The 23,200-nt window shown below is 48.5% G+C and overlaps 1 protein-coding gene and 1 long non-coding RNA gene across 28 annotated transcripts in view; one reads left to right on the top strand and one right to left on the bottom strand.

Annotated features, from left to right (window-relative positions):
• LOC135285117 (uncharacterized) overlaps positions 1 to 11,867 on the top strand; it is a 16,570-nt gene extending 4,703 nt beyond the window's left edge. For 2 of the 4 annotated variants that reach the window (XR_010350116.1, XR_010350115.1), the window contains 4 exons: positions 2,731 to 4,008; positions 5,921 to 6,212; positions 6,710 to 6,866; positions 10,359 to 11,867. This is a non-coding gene — a long non-coding RNA (uncharacterized LOC135285117). Of the gene's footprint in view, positions 1 to 358; positions 4,009 to 5,920; positions 6,213 to 6,709; positions 6,867 to 9,163 lie in introns of all 4 variants that reach the window. The other 2 variants (XR_010350118.1, XR_010350117.1) reach the window with 2 other exon arrangements.
• Positions 5,393 to 23,200, bottom strand: part of EIF4G3 (eukaryotic translation initiation factor 4 gamma 3) — a 140,908-nt gene continuing 123,100 nt past the window's right edge. For 22 of the 24 annotated variants that reach the window (XM_064397054.1, XM_064397053.1, XM_064397052.1 and 19 more), the window contains 12 exons: positions 21,729 to 21,822; positions 21,079 to 21,196; positions 19,523 to 19,746; positions 17,764 to 17,879; positions 15,628 to 15,800; positions 13,457 to 13,582; positions 12,422 to 12,503; positions 10,567 to 10,665; positions 9,567 to 9,713; positions 8,411 to 8,492; positions 6,956 to 7,102; positions 5,393 to 6,066 (listed from right to left, as the gene is read on the bottom strand). In XM_064397054.1, the coding sequence (XP_064253124.1) occupies positions 5,885 to 6,066; positions 6,956 to 7,102; positions 8,411 to 8,492; positions 9,567 to 9,713; positions 10,567 to 10,665; positions 12,422 to 12,503; positions 13,457 to 13,582; positions 15,628 to 15,800; positions 17,764 to 17,879; positions 19,523 to 19,746; positions 21,079 to 21,196; positions 21,729 to 21,822 (1,590 nt within the window). In that variant the 3' untranslated portion in view covers positions 5,393 to 5,884. Of the gene's footprint in view, positions 6,067 to 6,955; positions 7,103 to 8,410; positions 8,493 to 9,566; positions 9,714 to 10,566; positions 10,666 to 12,029; positions 12,200 to 12,421; positions 12,504 to 13,456; positions 13,583 to 15,627; positions 15,801 to 17,763; positions 17,880 to 19,522; positions 19,747 to 21,078; positions 21,197 to 21,728; positions 21,823 to 23,200 lie in introns of those variants that run through there. The other 2 variants (XR_010350110.1, XM_064397055.1) reach the window with 2 other exon arrangements.

Consider the following 23,200-nt stretch of genomic DNA (forward strand, 5'->3'; position numbering starts at 1 on the left):
GCACCTCAAGGCTCCTGCTCAGAACATCCACCTTGTGATGCTGCAGAAGGCCTGGAGAATCAGATGCATTTCCTTGGAGAACAGATAAAACACTCAAATCCTGTTCTGCAGAGAGCTGGGACAGACCCTGGCAGGACAGAGCTGTGAGCTCAGTCCATGTCCATGAATTTGTGCAGTGGTGGTGCTGAGTGCCTGCTCCCTTCACAGGAGTGATTCTGCACTCTCACACGAGTGGGAAATGGCCAGGACCAATGGATTATCCACTTCATGCCATCTGTAATGTCACAGAGCATTCACACCAGGTGGTATTTCAGAACAGCTCACCCTGCATGCTGAAATGACCCGTTTCCCTTCACAGGTGAGACCTGAACACAGCAGCTGCATCTGCCAAGACGACCTTTGCAGCTTCTTTCCAGCTGTTCTCCAAAACCCTGTGGTAAACCACTTCTAACAGGGCTCTGCTCCCCTCACTGCTGCTTTGTACCCTGGGAGCTTAGTAAAACTCTGCCTTATGGTAACATCTGTCATTGCTTCTTGCAGGAGGCTGCAACAGGACAGCCAAGAGCTTCACTGCTCTCTCCCCTCTCTCAGTAACACCAACATTTCCCAACCAACAGCATATATTGCCTTCCCCATGCCTACTCCTCTTTCCCATTTGCAGCCACAGCATATCCATCCCTGCAGCTGGGCCAGCAACTTGGACAAATTCCCCTATGGAAAGGACTGAATGGAGTGGGAGCTGCTTTTATTCCTGCTGCCGTTTCAGCACAATTTAGCAGCTGGAAACAAGAAAGAGAAGCTGGTGCCACATGACAAAGCTTTCCACAGTCAGCATCCCTACAGCAGCACTGAAAGAAGCAGGAGTTATTTCAGCAAACAGCAGATCCACAATACTTCACCAAAGGTGGCAAATGGAGCCCCTTGAAAAATACAAGGGTAGAAAACCTGAGGTTTCCTTGGATATTGTGATTTAGCCACGCTGCTGGAAGCTGAGTTAATCAATCTCTTGCTGCTGTTCTTTGCCCATTGCTGGTTTTCCTCCAAGGGCTGCTTGCAGGTTGTCTATCTGAAGAAAGCCAAGCAGGATCCTCTGGGCTGAAACCTCCTGGTCCCCAAGCTCCACCCTACAGTTGTTGCAGGTTGCACCTGGCCCCAGGCACAGCAAACCTGGAGTTTCTGTCAGCGTGTGGGGCCTTGTGCAAACCTCAGGGCTGGCACCTCATGAAAAGCCAGTGGTGTGTGAAGAGCTCAGGCTCCTGCTGGTGCTGCTTGGCTTCAAACACTGCTCAGCTGGCAGCTTCCAGGCCAACACCTTCCATAGAGCAGAAAGGCCAAGTTCCAGCTCCCAGCCTGACTGGGAGAAGCTGGAGCTCGGAGCACTTGCCAGCCCAAACACCTCCCAGTGGACTCACCCCCAGGTAGAGCCCAGCATTCCTGGCCCAACTCCAACCAGGCAGCATCTCACCCTCACATACGACCTGCAGGCACAGCCAGCTCTCTACAGGTGGTTCAGTGCCTCAGGGCCAGGGCTGTTGGCTCTAAGGGCACAAAAGCATTCTGGGGAGGTCTGATTTTGAGCTTCATGCCCCCAGAGTTAAACCCTCTAGAATCTGTGAAAGCATACAGCATACAGGCCTAGCTAACAGCTTTTCTGCTCTGCCAGGACACTTCTGACAAAGCAGCTAGGGGTGTCAGCAACTCATTGTGGGACCAAATGCAGCAGAACAATTCCAGCCACCCTCTGGCAATGAGATGCCAACATCTGCAATTGGCTTTGAATTTACAGAAAGCTTAGCAAGTTAAGGGGACTTTTGAGAGACCCTGTTTTTCCTTTATCAGTAAAAACAACATATAGGGTTGAAACAAAAGCTCTGTGGGTCACAGCAACAACTGATCTAAGTTACTACTGGACTAAACTTGCCTTGTGCACACAAAAAACCATCCCTGCAGAGGAAGCCCTTCTCCTGAGCCTCTCCTGCCACGTGGGCTACCACGTCCTGCACCAGGGAGGGCTGATTCCAGGCAAAAAACCCCAGGAGCTGGACTCCATGCTGCTGATGGGTGCCTTCCAACTCAGCATGTTCTAGGATTCTATGAAAAGACATTTCCATACACCAAGATCTGCTCCTGGACCTGAGGCTTTTTTGGAAAATAAGGCAAGACCTGAACATGTTGACACAAGCAGAGAGCACAGCATCCAGGATCAGTGTATTTCCTGACCTCATTCCCAGAAATGGCTGATCCTGTTCTGAAAACCCTTTCCTAGAAATAAACCAGCCTTAGGCAGACACCTGGCTTGAAAATGTGCTGCTTGGTGGCTTCAGGTTAGGGGACATTCTCAGCAATAAAGAGGGATGTAAGCAATGCATCTGCTCCTTGCCTGTGCTTCTGACAGTGCCCCAGCCTTGGGAAAAGAAGAGTTCCCAGCAGCAGAGATGGTTCCAATGCCACTCTTCTGTGCTGAGCTGTTAACCCCCTGCCACAGTCAGGAGCCTGCACACAAGATGTGTTTCAATAGGATCAAGACTAGGGAAAAAAACCCCCTCAGCATAACTTGCAGTACTCTTGGTGTAACCCTGCTGCCCTCCCTGCTGAGGTGTTGCTGTAAATCAGTGTTGGGCCACTGACCACAGCTCATCTCTCCTCACACAAAATGAGGCTCCTGCAAATCACATTCCATGGGAATCTGTTTTAATTAATACTTTCCTTTTCTATTCATATACCTTGCAGGGTTTTTGTATTTTAATACCCTTCACAAGAAACCGGTTCAGATCTTTCATGAGCTGTATCCTGAGGAGCCACAACCACCTGCAAGCCTGTGCTGATCTAGAAGGAAACTGGGAAGCAGCTGGGTGCAGTAAATGCATGGCACAGAACACAAGAGGAGCAGAGGAAGGAGTCAGGAGTTCTGCTCCTTGCAGTGACACTGTTGGGAAGCTGAAGCTTCAGGTGATGCACCCACAGCTGGAGACCCCAAGGCCTTGTGCACAAACTGTTCACAGCATCCAGTGTGCAGCTGAACTGGTTTAACTTCAGAGAAGCCCAAACCTGCCAGTCTGCAAATCCAGCTTCAGGTAATTCTGAAAAACCCTTGGTGAAAATCTCTGAGAAGTCCCTCCCTGGCCTTTGCAGGACACTAACAGGGCAAGTTCTCACCCCCTGGAACGTCATTAAAGCTCTAACAAAAAGGGGAAAGATTCTCTCAGCTCACCTCTACCCACCTGCTGGCAATCCCCATTCCCTCCAGCCAGTGCTTTTCCAACTCTTTCAGCCAGAAGGGTCAAGCTCCCCAGAGAGATTTCCCAGCCCTGACACACTGGATTCCCAGGGCTGTTCAAGGGCTCTGCAGCAAGTCTGTCCTTTCCAATCCAAGGCAATGAGAGAGAAATCAGTCCTTGCAGGCTCTGCTGTTGGACACAGGTTCCCAGCAGGCTCTGACACTGCCCACCCTGAGAGGAATTCCATCATTTGCCCACAGCAACTTGGCAATATTTACCCTTATTTACATACAAACTGGCATCCATTTAATGTAACTATTTAACTGCTACAAACCACCATGTACCGCTCAAAAAATGCCTTTTGGAAGGAGAGCACGCCCACGACCTTCTGCAGAGGTGTAACAGACACCCCTGGAGCCCTGCTGGGTGGGGGTTCTGTGGGGACACACCTTTTGGAGACCCTGAGAGCCCATCCAAACCTCTGGACCCAACGGCGAGGCCGAGGCATCACTGGATGTGGTACATGCAGATACATCAGCATACAGGAACGTGAGAATATTTTTTCTTATTTTTTTCTTTTTTTTTTTAACAAAACATCAGAGAAAAGTGTTTTATTGTTACTAAAAAAAAAAATAACCAAACAATGCTCTAGTGTTTTAGGCCATGGATTCTCTAGCTCAGATTCATGGGGTGGAACACGTTAACAGGGAAAGTGTCTCATGGACCTCTCCCCTCTGGCCACAACCAGGCACCTCCTCCCTTCCCCGTGGTGATCAAATCACATCCTCAGGCAAGTACAGCAATTGTTCACATGTAAAAGTAAGATTAGGAAAGTAATGTATTTGTAGCCTTTCTTCCCTTTTTTTTTGTTTCTTTTTGTTGTTGTTTTTTTTTTGTTGTTGTGTTTTTTGTTTTTTTTAAGAAGTGATTTAGCAGCTGGAAAGAAAAAGACAGCATCATGTGAGCAGTCAGTGCTGCAGACACCCCCAGCAAATGCTCCACAGGTTACTCACGGTCCATGGCCCACAGTTCACAAAGCACATTTCAGGGCTGCCCCAGCTTTGCAGAGTCCTTGATGGCAGGCGCTTCTCCAGTGAGAGCCAGCAGTCATCTCGGGTGGCTGCAGCGACACGCGAGGGCCTTCCCGTCCTCAGCAGCAGCTGCCTCTGGAGCAGCAGCCCGGGTCCCGCTGGCCACGGGAAGGGCTCCCATGGCTGTGGCCGTGTCCTGGCTGTGCTGGCACCGGCACTGGGGCACTGCCAGGCGGGCACTGCGGGCACTGCTGCTCCTCCGTCCTGCGCCCTTCCTGGCGCTGCGCTGATCTCGGCTCTCCCAGCTGCGGCCTCCGGAGCTGCCAGGGTCACAAGTCCCCAGTGATGCAGGTGACACGAGACACGGCTGCCACGGCTGGAGGGACCCAGCTGGGGTCGGGCTCCATCCGCCCTGAGGTCACGTCCCAGCCTCGGGAACCAGCTGCTCCCGCTTGGCCCCGCAGCCACTGGCTGCTCCTTGGCCAGGGAGCTTCTCGGCACAACAGCATCCCCTTTTTTCGTTTTTTTTTTTTCTTTTTTTTTAAACAATTGCTCTCACCCTTCATTTTTGGTAGTCACACATACAGACACACACTATATGTACACAATTTGGGCCCGAGGACCTACGGCATGCCAAGGAAGCCAGCACCGCTCAGGATGGTGCACACATTCAGCAGCTGTCAAAGGAGAAGTCGTTTTACTTTCTTTTAAACTTGCAATGTTTGTCTTTATTTTGTTCTTTATATTTTGAAAGTGAAAAGAAATAGTATTGAGTCAATTTCTTTCTTTTTTTTTTTTTTTCTTTTAAATATTTGTTCTATGTATTTACAAGCCTTAAAGTTGCTCTAAAGGTTCTCAAAGTATCACTAGTACTTTTTTCCCCGGGGTAGCACGGTTTTCAATGAGTTATTTTCGGAGCACTCTGGTCCGCAGCGGTTTTCTCAAATGCATTTTTCTTCCGATCCAAGGTTATGTATGGTTTGATTACTATTTTCTTTTTAAATTTCTGTAGCAAGCTGAGAGGCAGGCAGAAAAATCTGATGATAATAAAAAAAAAATTGATCTTGTCCTCATCTAGCTCACCCCAACCCCCTTCAAAGTTTTGTTGATTTATCATGCTTTGAAACAAAACTGAGGTGCGTATGAAGGGGAGGGAAATTTATTTCTCTGCTTTTGTTCTATTATACAATTTGTTTACAGAAACTGCAAATTTAAAAATTACACTGGCATTTGCAGTCCTTAAAATAATAAATTAAAAGTTTTCAACTTGTTTTTGCTAAACAGATCTGTTTTGCTGTATGTTTTCCTAAGTATGAGTCCTTGTTTAAAAAGAAAAGAAAAAGATTAAAACAGAAAATATTTTCTATAAATAATACATGTATTTTGGTTTAGTGCTCCCGCCCTCAGGTTTGAAGTTTACTTTTGTGGGTTTGTTTTCAAGTACCTTTTTGCCTCCATGATCACCTCGGTGTTTATCGGGTTTTACCTCTCCCACTCGTGCGTGTGTGGGGCAAGGGGGTCTGCGAGAGAGAATTGGCCTTGCTGCACTGTGATTGGCGAAGACGTGAAACTTTTTAAAAAAATACTTAAATTGTTTCTTTTTTGTTTGTTTGTTTTAAATCTGTATTTTAAGTTTTAATTATCCTCTGACTCCTCTTCGGCCTCCCGTAGCCACGTGAAGAACGCCGTGACAGATTTCAGCGCTACTCCTTTGCCGTTCTGCTCCGCCGGGTCCTTGCTGCTTTCCCACTTGTAGAAGGCATCCTCTGAAATGACCTCCTCGTCATACAGGCAATCAAAGAACATCCGCAACAAATCTGCAGTAATGGAATAAAGGCAGGGAACATCTGTCAGCCCTGGCTGCAGATAAGGGGATTAACGTGACCTCTTGGCACGGGAGATGGAGAGACAAGGAAAACGCAGGGCTCTCACTCAGTTATTGCTTCTGGCTGCTCACACTCAGGTGAGGGGGAAAACTGACCCCTCTGACACTGTCTGAGGAGAGGGAAAGCTGGGAAAGCAGCTGTGGGAATATGTTATCTAGAGACTGGCTGGCAAGCAGGACCCACAGCAGCCCATCTCCTCTGCACCACATGTCTGGATTCCCTCCAACCCCGGATTTTTGTGGCTCATCAGGAAAGATAATGCCCAGCTAATGTCATAAAGGGCACTAAGAATGATCATGTTGGATGTTTTGAGGCACTCCTGGATTTTGTGCTGCAGATTCCCTGGGAATCCCTGCTTCTTTGGTTACTCCCTTGCCTCTTGTCCTGCAAGGGTTTTCTGTAGCATCTCTGGGAGAAAACTCATCAGCTGACCAACTCATTTTATTCCCTCCAAGCCCACAGACATCTGTGGAGTAGCAATGCAATAACAACACCCATGCTCTCACATGCCCAGGTACTGCAAACTCAACAGATTTTTTTTATTGCTCTTTTTTTGCTCTCTTTTTATCAACAGAGGTTTGCCCTCCCTTCTGTGTGGCTGCTCGCAGGAGCAAACAAAAGAAGAGCCGGCCTCTGGCCAAGCATTTGGGAACTTGAGCTGCTCTAAAAATCTGGGATCTGGACAAGCTGAACCCACCCACACCAGCTTCTCTCACCTGCTACCTACAAAGGTAAGGACAAGTACATCCTCTCCCCATCTCCCAGAGAACCCCCCTGCCCTTACGTAGGCTCAAATCCCCAGCACAGAGGCAACACTTACTAGGAGGTTGATCAAGTTTTACTATTGATGCTTGTAGTGCATAAAGTGCTTGTAGTTCCTTCTCTGTGTCTGAGTCCAGGTACTTGAGTAAGATGGGCACCCTCTGTTTGATAACAGCAGTGTCCACTCGGAAGCTGGAAGAGTCCGCTGAGGGGAAGAGGAGAAAGCAGGGTCAGCTTGGCAACAGGGACAGGTCTTTGACTGCCTTTACTAATGCAAACAGCAATCACAAACACAGTTTAGAGTGGAGATAAAAGGAGGATGAGAAACTACAGGAGGTATTTTTGGTTAATGGCTATTTCTGGAATCCTTGGTCCTTACAGTTCCCACTGCATGCAGTCACCCCAGCTCCAACACAAGCAGAAGCAGCACAACCTTACTTTGAAGTGCAAATGGTGTCTCCAGAGGCAACTACGTTAAAAAGGTTTTTAGAAAATTCTTTTTTTTTTCTAAAAATACCAGGGCAGAAACAGAATCATAAGTTGCACATGATATAGGAAATAGCAAATATATAAAAATATGCATTAGAAGTCCATCAGCCACGAGGATGAATTATTCAGCAGCTTTCACTAGATCATGCAACTCAATTAAGTGATATTTTGAAAACAAAAGTAAAAAACTCAGTTATAGGCAAGGCCAAATTTTAAACCAGAGGATCATTTTCCTTACACAACAGGGAACCCTTAAGCATTGGAAATGAAGTCCTGTGTCGTGTCTCTGTTAACAGTAGGTGGCACCAGCAAGGCTTTGTTCCCGGAGAGAGGAAGGAGCTGGCCTGTCCCTCCTCTCCCTCGCACGGTGGAATCCAGCCCATTCTCTCCCCCAAATCACAGCTCAGAGCAGAACCAGACCCTTTATAAGCATCACTTTTTGCTGTGCCAGATGCCAACAGTAAAGTTAAAGAAAACCAAGTGAAGTGAGCAGATGTTTCTGGCTGCAGTGCTTTACTCAACCCCCGCCTAGGGCTCGAGGCTCACGCGTCTGACTTGGGAGCCCTCCCTCCCCTGTGTTTCCAGCTGCACAGTCAGGCAATTCACATAAACCATCTTTCCAAAACTGAAACTTTGTATATAAAACTCTTACAAGCCTGAGCCCCAGACTGGCTTCTTCCTGCTGCCCACGCTGGTGCCCACGCATCTTTGCCGACACAGGAATGGAAATGCTAATTGCCTTGATGGTGATCTCAGTCATTTCCACCTTCGTTAAGAAAATCAATGAACAACCTGGCTTGACCCAGTGCTGTCTGAGACCCCTGCTCACACAAGGGCACTGGGACACACCAGGGTCACTAAGGGAAGGGGCACCCTGCTCTTGGGCACAACCCCAAATGACGGAAAAGCCTTAGTGTGTGACAAAACACAGCCTTGGCCAGGGAAATGTGATATAAACCTCAAAAATACCAAATATTTCTTTGCAGGTTTGGTTTGTGTGGTGTTTACACTTCAAGTTACTCACCTATAATAGCTGCTTTACAAACTGCTGTCATTAAAGCTCTAAGGAATGTAGGTGAACTCATCTGGCTTTCATCTAGATTAGCCTGGAATCAAGAGTAAATGGACCAGTTAAAAACAGGACTGCAGGACTCCAGTGCTGGGCCTGGCAGCAAGTCCAGGCTCAGCTGCTGCTGTGGCACAAGCCCAGCTCAGCCCTGCAACACTCGGCTCCCCACTCACTCCTTGGAACTCCCTCAGGGACACCAGCAGGCAACACCAGCTCCCAGGGATCCAGTGCCACTGAGCACCTCCCACAAGGAGCTGTTTGTCTGCAGGACCAAACCAACCTCGCTGGGCTCCTGCAACGCCCTCGCTCAGACTCAAAGAGTTTTGGGCTTTCCAACAAAATTTACAGCGTGCTCCTTGGGTGGAGATTGTTTATTTTGTAAAAGAAATTCAGGGAATGGCTGTGGAAACTGTCCAAGGCTCCAAAGAGCCTGTGGGTGATCCCAGATTTTCAGTGCTGCTTTCATTCCACTCTCAACTCTAACAGCAGTGGAAAAATGACATTTCTAACACATTGCTCTGCCATAGAAATAACTGAACTGAAGCTGACCAAGATTTAGTACAAGCACAGATGTAAATGCATAGGCTGGGTGTAATTTCAGACACCAAACATCTGAGTTAAAGAAGGCAGCCAGAGACTGAGAGCAAAGACCAGTGGGTTGATAGGCCTTTTTCTCTCTTTTTTCTTTATTTTTATTTTCTCTTCCAGTGCCTGGACCAGTGCACTGAAAAGGTGCTCTCAGTGACTGCCCAGGATGTTTTTTACAGTGGGAAATTAGGACAGGTCATGTTGGGAAAAAATAGCGAAAAGCTTCTCTTCCCTATTTTATGAAGAAACGATGTAGCAGTGTACATCTGAAATCTACTAAGTGGCAGAAGCAGGATATTCAGTGTCAGAAAGCCTCAAAAGGTTACACAGTTAATATGGCTAGAAGCCTTCCTTCCTGAACCTGACTCTTAAATGCTGATTATATTTTAGATTTTAATTCTTTGGAAGTGTTGATTGCACAGACCAAATTCTCACAGTGTCCCATCCCCTGAGATGTTCAGACCAGAACATATTTACAAAAGCAGTTAAACAGTCTGCAGGGAGGGTGAGAATCTCTTTGTACCTCTACCCAATCAAAGATTTGTTCATCATTCGCCTTGTCCTCAACAATGAGTTTTTCCAGCTGCTTGTTCAGCTCTTCTGCAGACAGTTCTTTCTCTGAAAGTGCTTCTGAGGAACTGGAACAGTCAGACTCCGTGAACTCCAACTTCTGCAACACCACATGTGATGATGAGAATTAGTGAAACGTACTTTCCTAGGCTGAATTACACCAGATTGAAGCAGGAAACTACATTTAATTCTGCTTCCTGGCATCTTTCAGCTGCTCAGTTATCATTACAATATCAACTTTCCCTGTTCCAAAGGTTAGGAAGCATTTTACACATGGGAACTCCATCATCCAGCAAAGACAAAGAGGCACCTCAGGCAGCTCCAGCCCTGCACAGCAGAGCACAAAACCAAGTGTGTGTTGCCTGGCTGGAGCTATAGGGGCTGGAATGCAACAACCAGAGCTGGCACTGGCTCAAAGGAATTGCAGCCAATGCCCCAATTCCTTGAAAAGTGTGACAGAAGAGCTGCAGTCCCCTCAGCAAGGCCCAGGCCATGGTAATAATTTCATTTCCTGCAGCACTTCCAAAGTGCCAGAACAGGGCAGTGGATCACTCAAAGCTCCAAAGGGAGACAGTGACTTCCTGAGGAGCAGCACAGCAAGAGGTGAGGTGCCTCCATCAGTCCTGGCTCCCTCCAGGACCATAATCCAAGGTGGGATGAGTGAATAACTGCTACCATTAATTGTGGCCCTTTTGCAGATCGTCTGTCCTTGCTCCAAAAGTCATTATTGAATGTTTTTTCCCAGCTGGAGAAACAGGTCTCCTAGAGGAAGCAGGTGACTGGAGATGTGTGTCTGGGAGCAGCAGGGACAGGCTTGTCCTCCCTGTGCTTCACAAGGTGGTGCTGAAATCATCTACCCCAAACTGGAGACACTTCACCCCATATTCCAACTGTGCCTAAGAATGGGATGGAAGAGGACAAACAGGATGATCAAAGAAATGATGTGAACTCACCTGTTCCATGAGAAAGGTATGTACATCCTCCCCTTCGGGCAAGTAGTCCTTCCAACTGAGGCCAGACTCCCTCCATAAGGCTCCCACTTTCTTATGGCTCTGAAACACAAGCAGTGTGTCCATTTAGAGCTGAGGGACACCCGGGGAGCTCCCAGGGCCGGAATGGTGCAGCTGTGCCAGGAGGAATAAAGGACAGTTCAGCCACCCAACAAACACCTGGCAATGAGTGAGAACATCTGGAGACCCCGTGCAGGAACCACATGTGCAATCCCCCCAGGAATGCACATCTTGTCAGGTGGGCAGCGCCTGTGACGGGCAATGGGCAAGGCAGGAGTGACACGGGGGGGTCGCAGCGAGCTCCGAGGTCACCCGGGGCAGTGACACGGGGGACAGGGCACCTTCCCACGCCTGGCTCACACCCTTCTGACCTGCTCCACCACTCACACTCCCTTGCCTTGACAGCAAGGCCCTGGCAAACTGCTCCTTTGAGAAAACTCCTCATTTACACGGCTGTTTTCTGCACAGAGACCAAGCCTCAAATTCAGGCACATGATCCCAAATTCTCTCTTCAGTTCCTAGAGTTTATGCAAACCTTGAGAGCAGTGCCCCTGAGCACAGACAATTCAGCCTTTTGCAGCCTCTAATGTCACACTGACCTTTGAGCCTCCTGCCTCAGAGAGCACAGTTCTGACACACAGTTCTGACAAGAATAAAAATGCTGAGCACAACCAGCTCTTTCCACCCAAATGCTTTGCCAAAGTTTCACCTTACAGCGCCTGCTCACACGAGATCACTGAGTAGCCTAAGTCAAGCTGAGAAATGATGCCTGATTTTAAGTTTACAAAGCAGATTACGACTTTCAGTTTACAATACAAGTTGTTAAGAGCCAACTGTGCATAATTCCTGCTCTGATCCACCAAGATCTGGATTAGATGGCTGATGTTACCCTGAAATACCCAAGTCCATGTCTAGGCCTGGACAAGATCTGATCAGAAAGCTGTGGCAGAAACAGAGACCCAAGGCTGTGCTTCCACACCCAGAGCACAGCAGCTTTTCTTTCACAGAATAGTTTAAAAAAAAAAGGAAGTTGACTGTCCAAACAAGCACAAGACTAAAATAAATGAACAAAAAGTCACTCTTTGCACTGTTGGACTGAAATGCTCCTGGAACATTCAACATTACTTGAATGCATGCTTGAAAAAATTAAAAAAAAAAAGGCAAGTGAGGGATTTTACAGGGTTGGAAATAGACACTATCCAAAGTGCAGGATTTAACTGGATTAAAAAAAAAAAGGACAAAAATGGAGATGAGTTATAGGGAAACCACCAAACTGGTTGGACACGCAGCTGTGAGGTGTGAAAGAGAGCTCTCGGAGTCACGGGGTGAGGAGGTGTCACTACCCCAGTGCTGGGTGAACCTCAAGAGTCGGCAGGTTATTTTGGATAAGCACACAGCAGTCTGAGGCATCGGGAGCTTATCCGAACCCTGAGAACCTCTCCGGTCTGCAAGAACAGTTCTCTCGCAAGATTCCCGGCACTTGCTGCTTCTGGTCAGCCCAGAAATCCCTTGAGCATGTCCCTCTTGCAGTATTTCAGCACTCTTAGCTTCTGGGAGAAGCCAGGTGCAAAGGTACCTGCAAAAGGGAAAAGCGATGAGAAAACAAAAAGTTAACTCAACTTTTTGGAACCTCGTAAGGCTTGGTTGGAAACTGGGGGTGCGAGGCAGGTTTCCTAAGTTATCTGGACTGGCTGGCCCATCCCTAAGTGTCCTCACGTGGGAATGGTGAAGGTTTCATGCATGAGCACGAGCGCTGCAGGCACTGCTCCCTGCAGAGGACAGCAGCAGGGGCACTCACCATTTGTTTGCATAGAAGGTGCAAGATTTCAGCAAGCAAGACGCCGGCTCTTCCCACAGGAAGCAAGGGTTTGCTAAATTCTCTAGAATTAAAAGAAAAACAGGTGTTTTTCTGTTACAACTCGTATTTGGGATGCAAATCCAGGGGTAGTGATCAAACCGAGGCAGGAAATCACCTGTAACTTCTGACAGGGAGGAAGGATTTGATTAATCCAGCACTGCTGATAAAACATTTAGTGATGCAGTGACCTTGTCACAACAGGGCTAATTACAAAGACTTTAATTTTACAATAAAAAATGTCATATTTATGTCAAATCCACTCATTTTTGTGGGATGCTGCACTTGGGTAGAGGAAAAAGACTTATTTTCTTAATATACTGTTAATAGAAATAGAAACATTTCAACTGCATGGTTAATCCCCAAATATGTAAGGACATATAGAAAATACAGGAAATGCTTTCTGGTCTTGCAGACAAGGTTTTGTGCCCATTTAAGGCAGTGCCCAGGTGGCAGAGACATGGAATCCCAGTTTGGGCAGGGACACCTTCCACTGTCCCAGGCTGCTCCCAGCCCCACCCAGCCTGGCCTTGAACACCTCCAGGGATGGGGCAGCCACAGCTGCTCTGGGCAAACTGTGCCAGGGCTGCCCACCCTCACAGAGGGGAATTTATTCCAAATGTCCCACCTAGCCCAGCCCTCCTTCAGTCACCCCTGAGCCAGGCAGCCCCTCTGCAATACCTCACTCTCTACAAGTCTAATTCCCAGAGCCTCTGTGCTCCCAAATGGCTCCATCTACAGCACTGGGGTATTTTTAAGCTCAGCTGGAACCAACAGCAGACTTATGGATAAAACCCTTCTCCAAGGGTGAATGCACCAAGCTCCCTTCCCAGCAGAGATCTCAGGCTGCTGTGGGGGCCCAAGGATGTGCAAAGCTCTCCTGGGGGAGCTGAGGCTCCAGCACTGCTCATCCTTCACCTGCTGATGGGAACCACGCTGAGAAAACACTACAGGCACAGCTGGGAAAGCATCACTTACTGTGTAAGTTCTCCCATAGAGATTCCTCCTTCTTTTAACACGGGGGTCACCAGCTCAGCCAGGTACAACCAGATATGGGGTATATCTATGGCCATGTCATCCGCCATCTCCAGGGTCTCAGAAAAACTTCAGGAGGAGAAAAATACATCAAGTATTAAAAAAAAATTAACTGGAGACATTTCCTTCAAAGCAATCTGCACTTTAAAGATATTTTGCAATATAAAAGAGGAGTGAAGAGAGAGAGGAGTGAGGACAATCACAAAGGTAACAAAAAAAAACAACCTATTGCCATTTTATGTCTTTGGTACTTCCAAACAGCCAAGACTGAATTTCTCCATGCAGTAACAAGGAGAATATGTGGAAAAGACACCACCTTTTGTAGACCCAACAGATACATCCAGGAAACCTCCAGTTACAATAATTCTTATATCCCACTACCAAACCACTTGCTAAACAGTAACATCTATAAAACTAAAAATCTTTTTTGTCTATATATATAAACCATCAAGTAAATGAAAGCTTCCTAAGAATATCCAAACATTTAGAGAAGGGGGTTAATCCTAACAGAATTCCAAATGTAAGGTAAGCAGTGAAATGTCTGTAAGAACTCAGCTCAGCAGAGAAGAGTTTCTATCTGCAGCAGGAATTACAGGAGTGCTCCCCAGTGACACACTTTCCAGAATGGCTCAAAACTCTTCTTTCCCATGAAAGCCTTACAGGTGGCTTCTCTTCCCATGCCTGGGAGATAGTAATATTTCTCTGCTCTCCTGCCAGTTCCTATCATGGTTTGTTTCTCCCTGAAAACCTTGAGAAGTCTGGTGTCCTGTTTAGTGACTATAAATCCACATTTTTTTCTTGTGTTTCAAACAGGAACCATCTCCTTTGCTTTATTCTTTGCAACCTCTGCTGCTCCTCCAGCCTTTCTGTTTGTTTTCCTGTTGTTCATCTCCCCAGCCGTGGGCTGGGACCAGTGTTCATCCTGTGATCCCTCATTAAACTTCTCCTGTGTGGTGGTTTCTGGTGTTCTCCTCAGCACCCACTGAACACCACTTGCCCTTTCCATCATCTTATGAGTTATTTCACATTGTTTATGTCACATTCAGAGCACAGATCCCAATACTTCATCAAGATCCACTTATCCAAACTCCAGGAAGCTCAATAACAGCTTTAACCAGAACACATTTTGGCTGTGTATCACCTCTAACGAGTCCCTCTGACCATCAGTGCTGTGTGGACACAAGAGTATTTCCTGTGGATTTCGATTTTTTCAGCTGTTCCATACTGTTTTGAGCTCAGGCTGCCTAAACCTTTCCTGTGAGCTGGAAGAAGTTCAGGGACAGACTCAGGTGCAGGGAGTTTCCTGTTGGAGCAGTCAGTGGTACCACAATGACAGGGACTCAGACTAAAGCCAGACAGATCCAACTCCTCAGAACTCAGTACACTCCACCTGCTCCTTCACTGCTGCATTTGTGCCTATCCCTGTTTTATCCCTCCTGCTCTACAGCCCAGCAAGGACTGAGTGCCACCAGGCACCTCCATGGGAACAGGGATTGTTTTAGGACTGGACACCAGGCTGGGAACACAAAATTCAGGGAGCTGAAATGAGCCAGCAGCCAAAACTGGGGTCTCTCTCAGCAGGTCCAGCTCATCTGCTGTGTGTTCTCCTCAGCCCCTCGAGGGCTCTGCCCTCCAGCTGAGGTGTCCTGGACGTGGCATGGTGTGGGTGAAGCCTTCTTCCCACTGGGCCAGAGGCTGAGGTCTGTGTGCACAGGAGCTCAGAGCTCCCAGCTCTGATGTTGTGTGAAGGATTCTGCCTGCCTCCTCTTCCAGTTACATTCAGGGATTTGCAAAAGGCAAACAGGGAGAAATGCAGCACAGAACAGGGATCTGAGCACACACATTTCAACAGACACCTACAGATCTGCTTCAAAATAAAAGCTGATATAAATATGAATGTATTTATGTTCACTACAGCATCTAAAACATTTTAAAATATATTACAATAATAATATTCCTTATAAATACACCCAGATGACACAGCCCTTCCAAAAGAATGTGTGGAGAGGGCAGGATACCAAAACAAGGTGGGAGATCATTTCCCTGCAGCACAGCATCCATTTGCAAGAAACACTGAGGAAAAGAATCTGTGATTCTCCGTGCAGAATACCAACCCCTTGAAGAAATCCTGCTTGCTCAGCTTTCCTGAGTGCACCAGCTGATGTAGCAACTGGCCCATGTGATCCCTGGTGATCTGGCTCCTCTCCAGCGTGGACTCCACGCCCACGCGCACGAACACGGGCAGCAGGCTCTGGGCACTCAGCTCCTCCACGCACTGCATGGCCTCCTGTGGAACAACACACAGCAGTCACCCCAGCTGAAAAGCAGCACACGTGGCACAGGAGTATTTGCTACTGCAACACCGGGGATTTTTAGTGAAATGAGGATTTAGCGAGGCTGCCAGGCAAAGTGCTGAATTAGGTGGTGGAACCTCATCACATAATAATAACAAAAACAACAGTAATAGCAATAATGGAATTTATACCACTCAGGTAACAATTAAAATATACAATCACATTCCAGGGCTGCTTGGTGAAATGGCAGGACTTATCTTCTGGATGCCACCAAAACACTGATTACTACATCGAACATCAAGTCAAGAAAAGGGTATCAGATCAGATTTGTTACTGATCTGACCTGGCACAAATGCCTGTGTTACAAACCCAACTGCCCATCAAGAAGCAGAAAATAGCTGGGGAGCACTTGGAGAAGATTTCCCCTTTCTAAAGCTCCCACTTTCTGACTTGAGCATTTTGCAACCTAAACAAAGAAACACTCAGAGACTTAGAGAGCAGCTCTCAAAGTCCCACATCAAAAATCTCCATTACCATCACATGGACCTTCCAGTGTCCTCCTGAGCCCACAGATCTCAGTGGCCTTCCTGACCACAGGCACCTGCTCTGTGACTGTGCCCTGAGTTACCAAGAGCTGGCAGCCCCAGATGTGTTTCCTCAGGCCCTGCAGGGCTCTTTCCTGCTGGTCCTGCCCTGTGTGCTCGGGTTGGAGCTCATCAGAGGATCCTCTGTCCTGGGACACACAGGGAGCCCTTGCTGTCACCAGGGTCACAGCTCAGCAGTTTGAGCTCGTGGTCAGTCAGACTGAGGACCAAAGCCCTGCAAGGGGCTGCTCTCTGCTCTGCACAGCAGGGCTCACTCACGGGGGGCTGCAGGAACACGAGTTTAAGCAGTCAGAGCTTTGCTGCACCTGAAGAGCACCAAGAATCCCCCAGGACCAAGTAATTCCTGATGCAAACAAGCTGCCTCAATTCCATGGACTTTTGACCAGCCCTGCCCTGTCTAATGCAATTCAGCTCCATTTCCAGGCAGCCACAGAAATACATTGCTGTATTTGCAAACAGGGAACTGAAGAGGTCCCTTCATCACAGGCAGCCAGGGGAGCCTCTGGAGTCCATCCTGGGCAGGAAAAAGAGCAGAGACTCCTTGGCTCACCAGCCCCTGGGTCCCAGGCCAGCTCACTGCCACTCAGAGCAAGGTTTTTCCTCTCCAAACCAAGTATTTAATAATTTATCCCAATAACTACATGTGAACTCTAAACAATCCATGATGAGAATATTCCTCTTTCCAATTATTAATTGGAAGTCCAATGAAATGGAAGCAGCAACTCTGCTTTTAGGGTGCCAAACCAGCAACTCCCAAGTGCTGCCATTTCAAACTTGGCAGGTTTGAAAATTTATTTCAGTGAAAGATCAAATGAAGCAGCTTTGCAGCCAATGTAACACTTCTTGCAAACTCCCTGGACGAGCTAAAAAACCCATTTACAAGGGAAACAAAATTTCAACCTTTTAACTAGGAAGTGATGACAGCTGCTCAGTAATTTCCAATGTTTATTAAAAATCCTCTGGAGTGTTTTGTTCAATATTTAGTATTGCTTTATCTGCCTCCAGATCAGAACAGCACATGCTTTGATAACTAAATGAAAACCTCTGTTTATTTTCCCACTAGCTTTTCTGCTTCCAAAATTGCTGGTATTATGGAGCTGCTCAGTGATTCATGACAGATACACATCCATCTTGCTACTTAAAACACACAGGCTGGGCTATTTTGCCTATTACCAGCAGGGCAGAAAACAATCTTGGGAGACAACTGTGCTGGAAGTGCCCCTGGAGCTGCTGCTGCCCCTGGGCTCTGTCCAGCCCCTCTGCCCCTGTGTGCTCACAGAGACACACCCTGGAGGGAAATCACTGCTGCCCCTCAGAGCTGGCTGTTAAGTGAGCCTTTCATCTTGCTTACCTTAAAATCATTAATATGCAAGAACTCATCAATGATAGATTTGCATTTTCTCTCTATTTCCTCTTCTGATAGCGAAGGCTTTTCTTGCACTGGAGCTGGGGGAACTTCTGGCTTGGCTGGTGGAAATACAACAACAAAAGATGTTTGGAAAAGGAAAATCCGCATTTTAGAGATGACATTCTGAGAACAGAAGTCAATAGGGCAGGTGTGTCCCCTGTCCCATCCTCAGGCACAGGACAGTTCTTTGATGGGGCTTGGAGCAAGCTGGGATAGGTGGAAGGTGTCCCTGTCCACAGCAGGGACTGCAGCTGGATGAGCTTTAAAGTTCCTTCCAACTCAAACCATTCTGGGATTTTGGGATTCTTTCCTGGCTACTTTTCCCCATATGAACTCCCAGTATTTCTGTAAGTTGACCTTGCAGGATCACAGCTGGCACAGGTCAAACACCTTCAAAGCTCCGCACGAACATTAAATAATTAAATGGAGCTGCTGCAGCAAAGTTAAAATGTGCTGACTGCAATGGGCAGCAGCCCAAGGCAATCTCCCAGTCACATCCCAAATGTGAAATCCTGGTCCCCATGGACTGTCTACAACATCCTGAAGCTTCAGGATGAGCCTGTGCTGTGCTGTGGTATTTGAGGTGTTTCCCTCACTGCAGCAGTTTCCAGATGTGTCCCAGGGAAGGAGCTGAGTGCTGTCCTTACTATAAAGGTTCTGCCCACTGGGAACATCACCCTAGTGTCCCCATTTTCCCACTAACAGATCAGCCCCGGCTAGCAGAGGGAAAAGCAGGAGCTGCAGGACTGATAAGGTGACAGACGAGTCACCCTGGTGGGTGCCACCATCCTGCTGCACCAGGGCTGGCTTGGCAGGAGGGCTGGCAACAACACGATGCTAAAAAGCTGCTGTGCACCATCTGTTCCAGACCCTGATCCCTGCCCTGGCCCTGGGGAATGCTTGAAAAGGGCAGATATGGCTTTACTGGGCACTGGGAAGGCATTCCTGAAGAACTGACACTGATCTGGGGGCCTTTGTGCACGGAGGCCAGTGGGACAGTGGCAGGATAAATCAGGGCAGACAATGCCAGGGGTGATGCTGAGCTGGCACCTGCAGCCCTTGAGCCCCACTGGATCCTACAGGAGCTGCAGAGAGGGATAAGGCCCAGGCCTGCCTGAGCCAGCTGGGCCACCCAGCTCTGGGAGCTGCATCCCAGCTGCAGCAGCCTGACAGTGCCCTGCAGAGACACCTGGCACTGCCAGGGCCCTGCACAGACATCTGGCACTGCCAGGGCCCTGCACAGACACCTGGCACTGCCAGGGCACTGCACAGAGATCTGGCACTGCCAGGGCCCTGCACAGACACCTGGCACTGCCCTGCACACACACCTGGCACTGCCAGTGCCCTGAACACACCTGGCACTGCCCTGCACAGACAGCTGGCACTGCCAGGGCCCTGCACAGACAGCTGGCACTGCCAATGCCTTGCACACATCTATCACTGTCACTGCCCTGCACACACCTGGCACTGCCAGTGCCCTGCACAGACAGCTGGCACTGCCAGGGCCCTGCACACATCTATCACTGTCACTGCCCTGCACACACCTGGCACTGCCAGGGCCCTGCACAGACACCTGGCACTGCCAGTGCCCTGCACACACACCTGGCACTGCCCTGCACACACCTGTCCCTGCTCCTGACAGTTCTCCCTCGTGCCTTCCCACACATTGAGCAAGACTCCCCGCGCACAGAGGAGCTGTTACCAGGTTCCTTGGCTTTGTTCCTCTCGGCCTCGCTGCTGTTCCTGTCCATCTCCATGGCCCCTGTCAGCTGCTTCACCGTCTCCAGCATCTCCCTGCGCTGCTCCTCCTGGGCCTGGTTGTCCAGCAGCAGCTCCTTGCTGCTGCTGCCCCTCAGGAAGGTGTTGGGCCGGGACAGGGAAGGTGGCAGAGGTTTGTCGTTCTTCTCCCTGCCCGTGCTCCCGCGACTGCCAAACAAAAACCTGCTCAGAGGGGAGGAAAGGGACTCAAGGGCTTCACTGCCCTCGAGGGGAAAAACACCCCCCGAGCCCTGCAGGATTGTTCACTCCATTTCTTACAGCTGTACCCACAGCCAAAATTAACTCAATTTCAGGGATGCATAAACACAAATACTCAGAGTGGACAGGAACAGCCAATGCTTCCTAGAGAACATATGGAAAAGCAATGCTCTACAGCACCCATTTTATACATGGAATAGTCAATTTTATAACACATGGACTCTGTTTCCCTTTGAAATGGTGTGAGAGCTTTAGATCAGATGGAACAAAGAAATTCTTCCCTGTGAGGGTGGGCAGGCCCTGGCACAGGGTGGCTGTGCAGCTGTGGCTGCCCCTGCATCCCTGCGAGTCCAAGGCCAGGCTGGAGGGGCTTGGAGCAGCCTGGAACAGTGGAAAGTGTCCCTGCCATGGCAGGGGCTGGGAATGGGTGATCCTTCAACTCTCTCCAACCCAAAACATTTTGTGATTCCATGAGAGTTGTATTTTTGACCCATTAATTGAAAAATACCTCCCAAACAGTGAAGGCTCCCAACAACAGGTGACAACGATCTGTTCCATTAATTATTGTGTTAATGAGTAAGATGGGCAAAATGATGCCATAATGGAATAATTTCCAGGTAAACCCAAGCTTTACTTTAAATAGGAGGGAAAACAGAGGCACAACGCAGGAAAACACTTCAGTAGCTTGTGTGCACTGGAAGGAAGATCCAGTGACATTTTAAATGAACTGTACATTTATAAACTGTGTCTAGAGTTAATAAATTATTGAGGGTTAATACATGTTTCATGCTCCAAGCTGGAGTGGCTGCAGCCCTGAAGGAATTGGAGTGAGAGAGAGTCTCTGCAGTTTTTTGTTGGATGTGGGAGCACGGGCAGGTCACACCTGCTGGGAAGGGTCACACATGGTTTTATGCTGCATTTCTGCCAGGTTTTAGGTGTGTTTTCCTGGATAAATAAACCTACTGACCTGGCTGAATTCACAGCCATTAAATCCAACCTATTTATTACTACCTTTTATCTGAAGAGTTTTTAATCTGTTAAACACAACTACCCTTGGCTGAAGGGTGAAGTGGCAACTAAAACATTAATCAAAATGGTTTTAAAAATTAATTCCACCTCTCTCTCCTATGACATTATAAAATACAGGCATGTTCAAAGCTAACTCAGAGCGAGACAAGGAGCCAGCCATTCCTGGAAAAGCAAGGAATTCTCTTCTGTCCAAGTGCTGGAGCCAGAGCAGGGGTGCAGAGGGCACAGGGAAGAGGGTGGAGCGACACTCACCTCGTTAAGGCCCTGCGAGATTCTAGTTCTGAGGATGCAGATGAGGCAGATACTGGGGACACTGGAGGCTGCAGGGCAGAAAATCTGTTCAGACTTGTGGCACTTGGTCGCAAGGAGTCTGGAGATGGTGGAGACAACACAGAGCAGAGCGACACGGTCAGGAGCTGCTGCTGGCCCAGCACCGCCGAGAGCTCAGTGCAGCCACGGGGACAGAGGTGCAGGGAAAGGCTGGGCCTGCCCCACCTCAGCCCCTCCTGCCAGGAGGTCACACAGAGGGGAGCAGAGGAGCCAGAGGGGAGCCACACTGGGGCTGCAGCTCCTCCCGAGGGGCAGCTCTGATCCTGTGAGCAGGGGCAGGAGCAGGGCAGGGCTGCAGCTGGGCCAGGGGGTTGGGTTGGAGATCAGGAAAGGCTCTTCCCCAGAGGTGCTGGCACTGCCCAGGCTCCCCAGGGAATGGTCCCAGCCCCGAGGCTGCCAGAGCTGCAGGAGGGTTTGGAGAGGCTGGGATTGCTGGGGTGTGTGTGCAGGGCCAGGGCTTGGATTTGATCCCTGTGGGTGCCTTCCAGCTCAGGACATCCCATGACTCTGTGAACCCCACCCAGACCTGCTCTTCAGCAGCAAAGCTGAGGGTAGGGTCCATCCTGACTTACCCATCTCGCTTGCCTTGGCTCCACCACTGCTGCCCTTCCCCCAGCTGCCCAACTGGGCTTTAGGCACGAGCTGAATCTTCTCATCTATTGTGGGCTGTAAAACACACCAGGATGTACAATTGCAAGGGCAAATCATGCAGTGTAAAAATAAATGGGAGATTTTTTGGTAAAAAATCTCCCTTGTGAACACCAAAACACACTTCACATATTTCTGGAAGACTAAAGTGTGGCCTGAGACAGGGGACACAAACAACCAGAGTCTCTTCCAATTGTCAGTGAGAGACATTCACAGTGAGCAGGAGCTTCTTTCTATTGGGAATTCTGAAGCTCAGGAAGGTGGAAAAGCTCAGTATATCCAGATTTGAAAGAAGTTCAGTTTGTTAGTGATGTGTAAGCCAGTTTCACTGTCCATCAACTCTCCAGTCATGGCTATGGGGGGATCTGCAGGGCACCAAACAATCCAGAGGGCAAAGGAAGAAGTGGTGTCTGGCAAGAAGAGAATATTGATTTTTACAATGTTCAGTGGGAGAATTTATTGACAAGGAGGTTGTGACCTCGCAGATCTCGGGGGAGCTCCTCTCTCCTTCCAAAGCAGCTGCTGTGGAACCAGCTCCATTTGTATGGGACAGAGGAGAAGGGCTTTTCCCAGGTGAGCTGTAAGCCCAGGCAGGAGGAGGCTGAACCTCTCCTGCTAATGAAGTTTTGGAGACTGTTTTATGAGTTTCAGAAGGAACAAACTGAAGGATCTGCAGAAGGGCTGCAATCTGTCCAGGTCCTGCTTTACAGCTCTCCAAGAATCCAGGCACTGAGTGTAAAAATTCAGGGCAAGTGACATTAAATGGGACAAGGGAATATTTAGCAGTCAATGATTTATGCAAAGGCTGGACTTCTCCTTGGCAAGAAAACCCAGAGCTGTTCTGAAGTTCAACAAAGGGGAAATCTCCAACTTGCCCAACCTTCAGCCTGAAAAACTGTCCCAAATTCACCAGTTTAATGGGGAAATAACAGGAAGATGCTCATCTGCAGGATGAACGTGAGACTTGGTCACATCCTGGGGGATGCAACCATGCCACCAAGTCGAGAAACCTCTAAAGCAGACACAGCTCTTCCCATTCTACTGGAGCAGCCTGAGGCTGGAGTGCTGCTGTTTGTGACACACCAAAAAGGATGTGGCCTCCCTGTTTTATTGGGGAGCAGCATCAGAATAGGGTCTCTAGAACTTGAGGAGCCAAGGATTTCCAGCAGGTGTTTGAGACTCCCAGGTGTGTTTGAGACCCATGGAACATGGTGCTGTGCTGCATCTCCATGTCACACCATACCCTGGCTCACATTTTCATCACTGAAAAAAATGCAGATTTTCTGACTCTGAGAGCTTGTGGATTACTAAAAGGACACTGTGAACCTGAGAAATAAAATCTGCACACTCCTTTCCCTCAGGACAAAACAGGAACATCCAGAAGATAATGCAGCCT

This window comes from Passer domesticus, chromosome 22, assembly GCF_036417665.1.
Source record: "Passer domesticus isolate bPasDom1 chromosome 22, bPasDom1.hap1, whole genome shotgun sequence".
Classification (NCBI taxonomy): Eukaryota; Metazoa; Chordata; class Aves; order Passeriformes; family Passeridae; genus Passer; species Passer domesticus.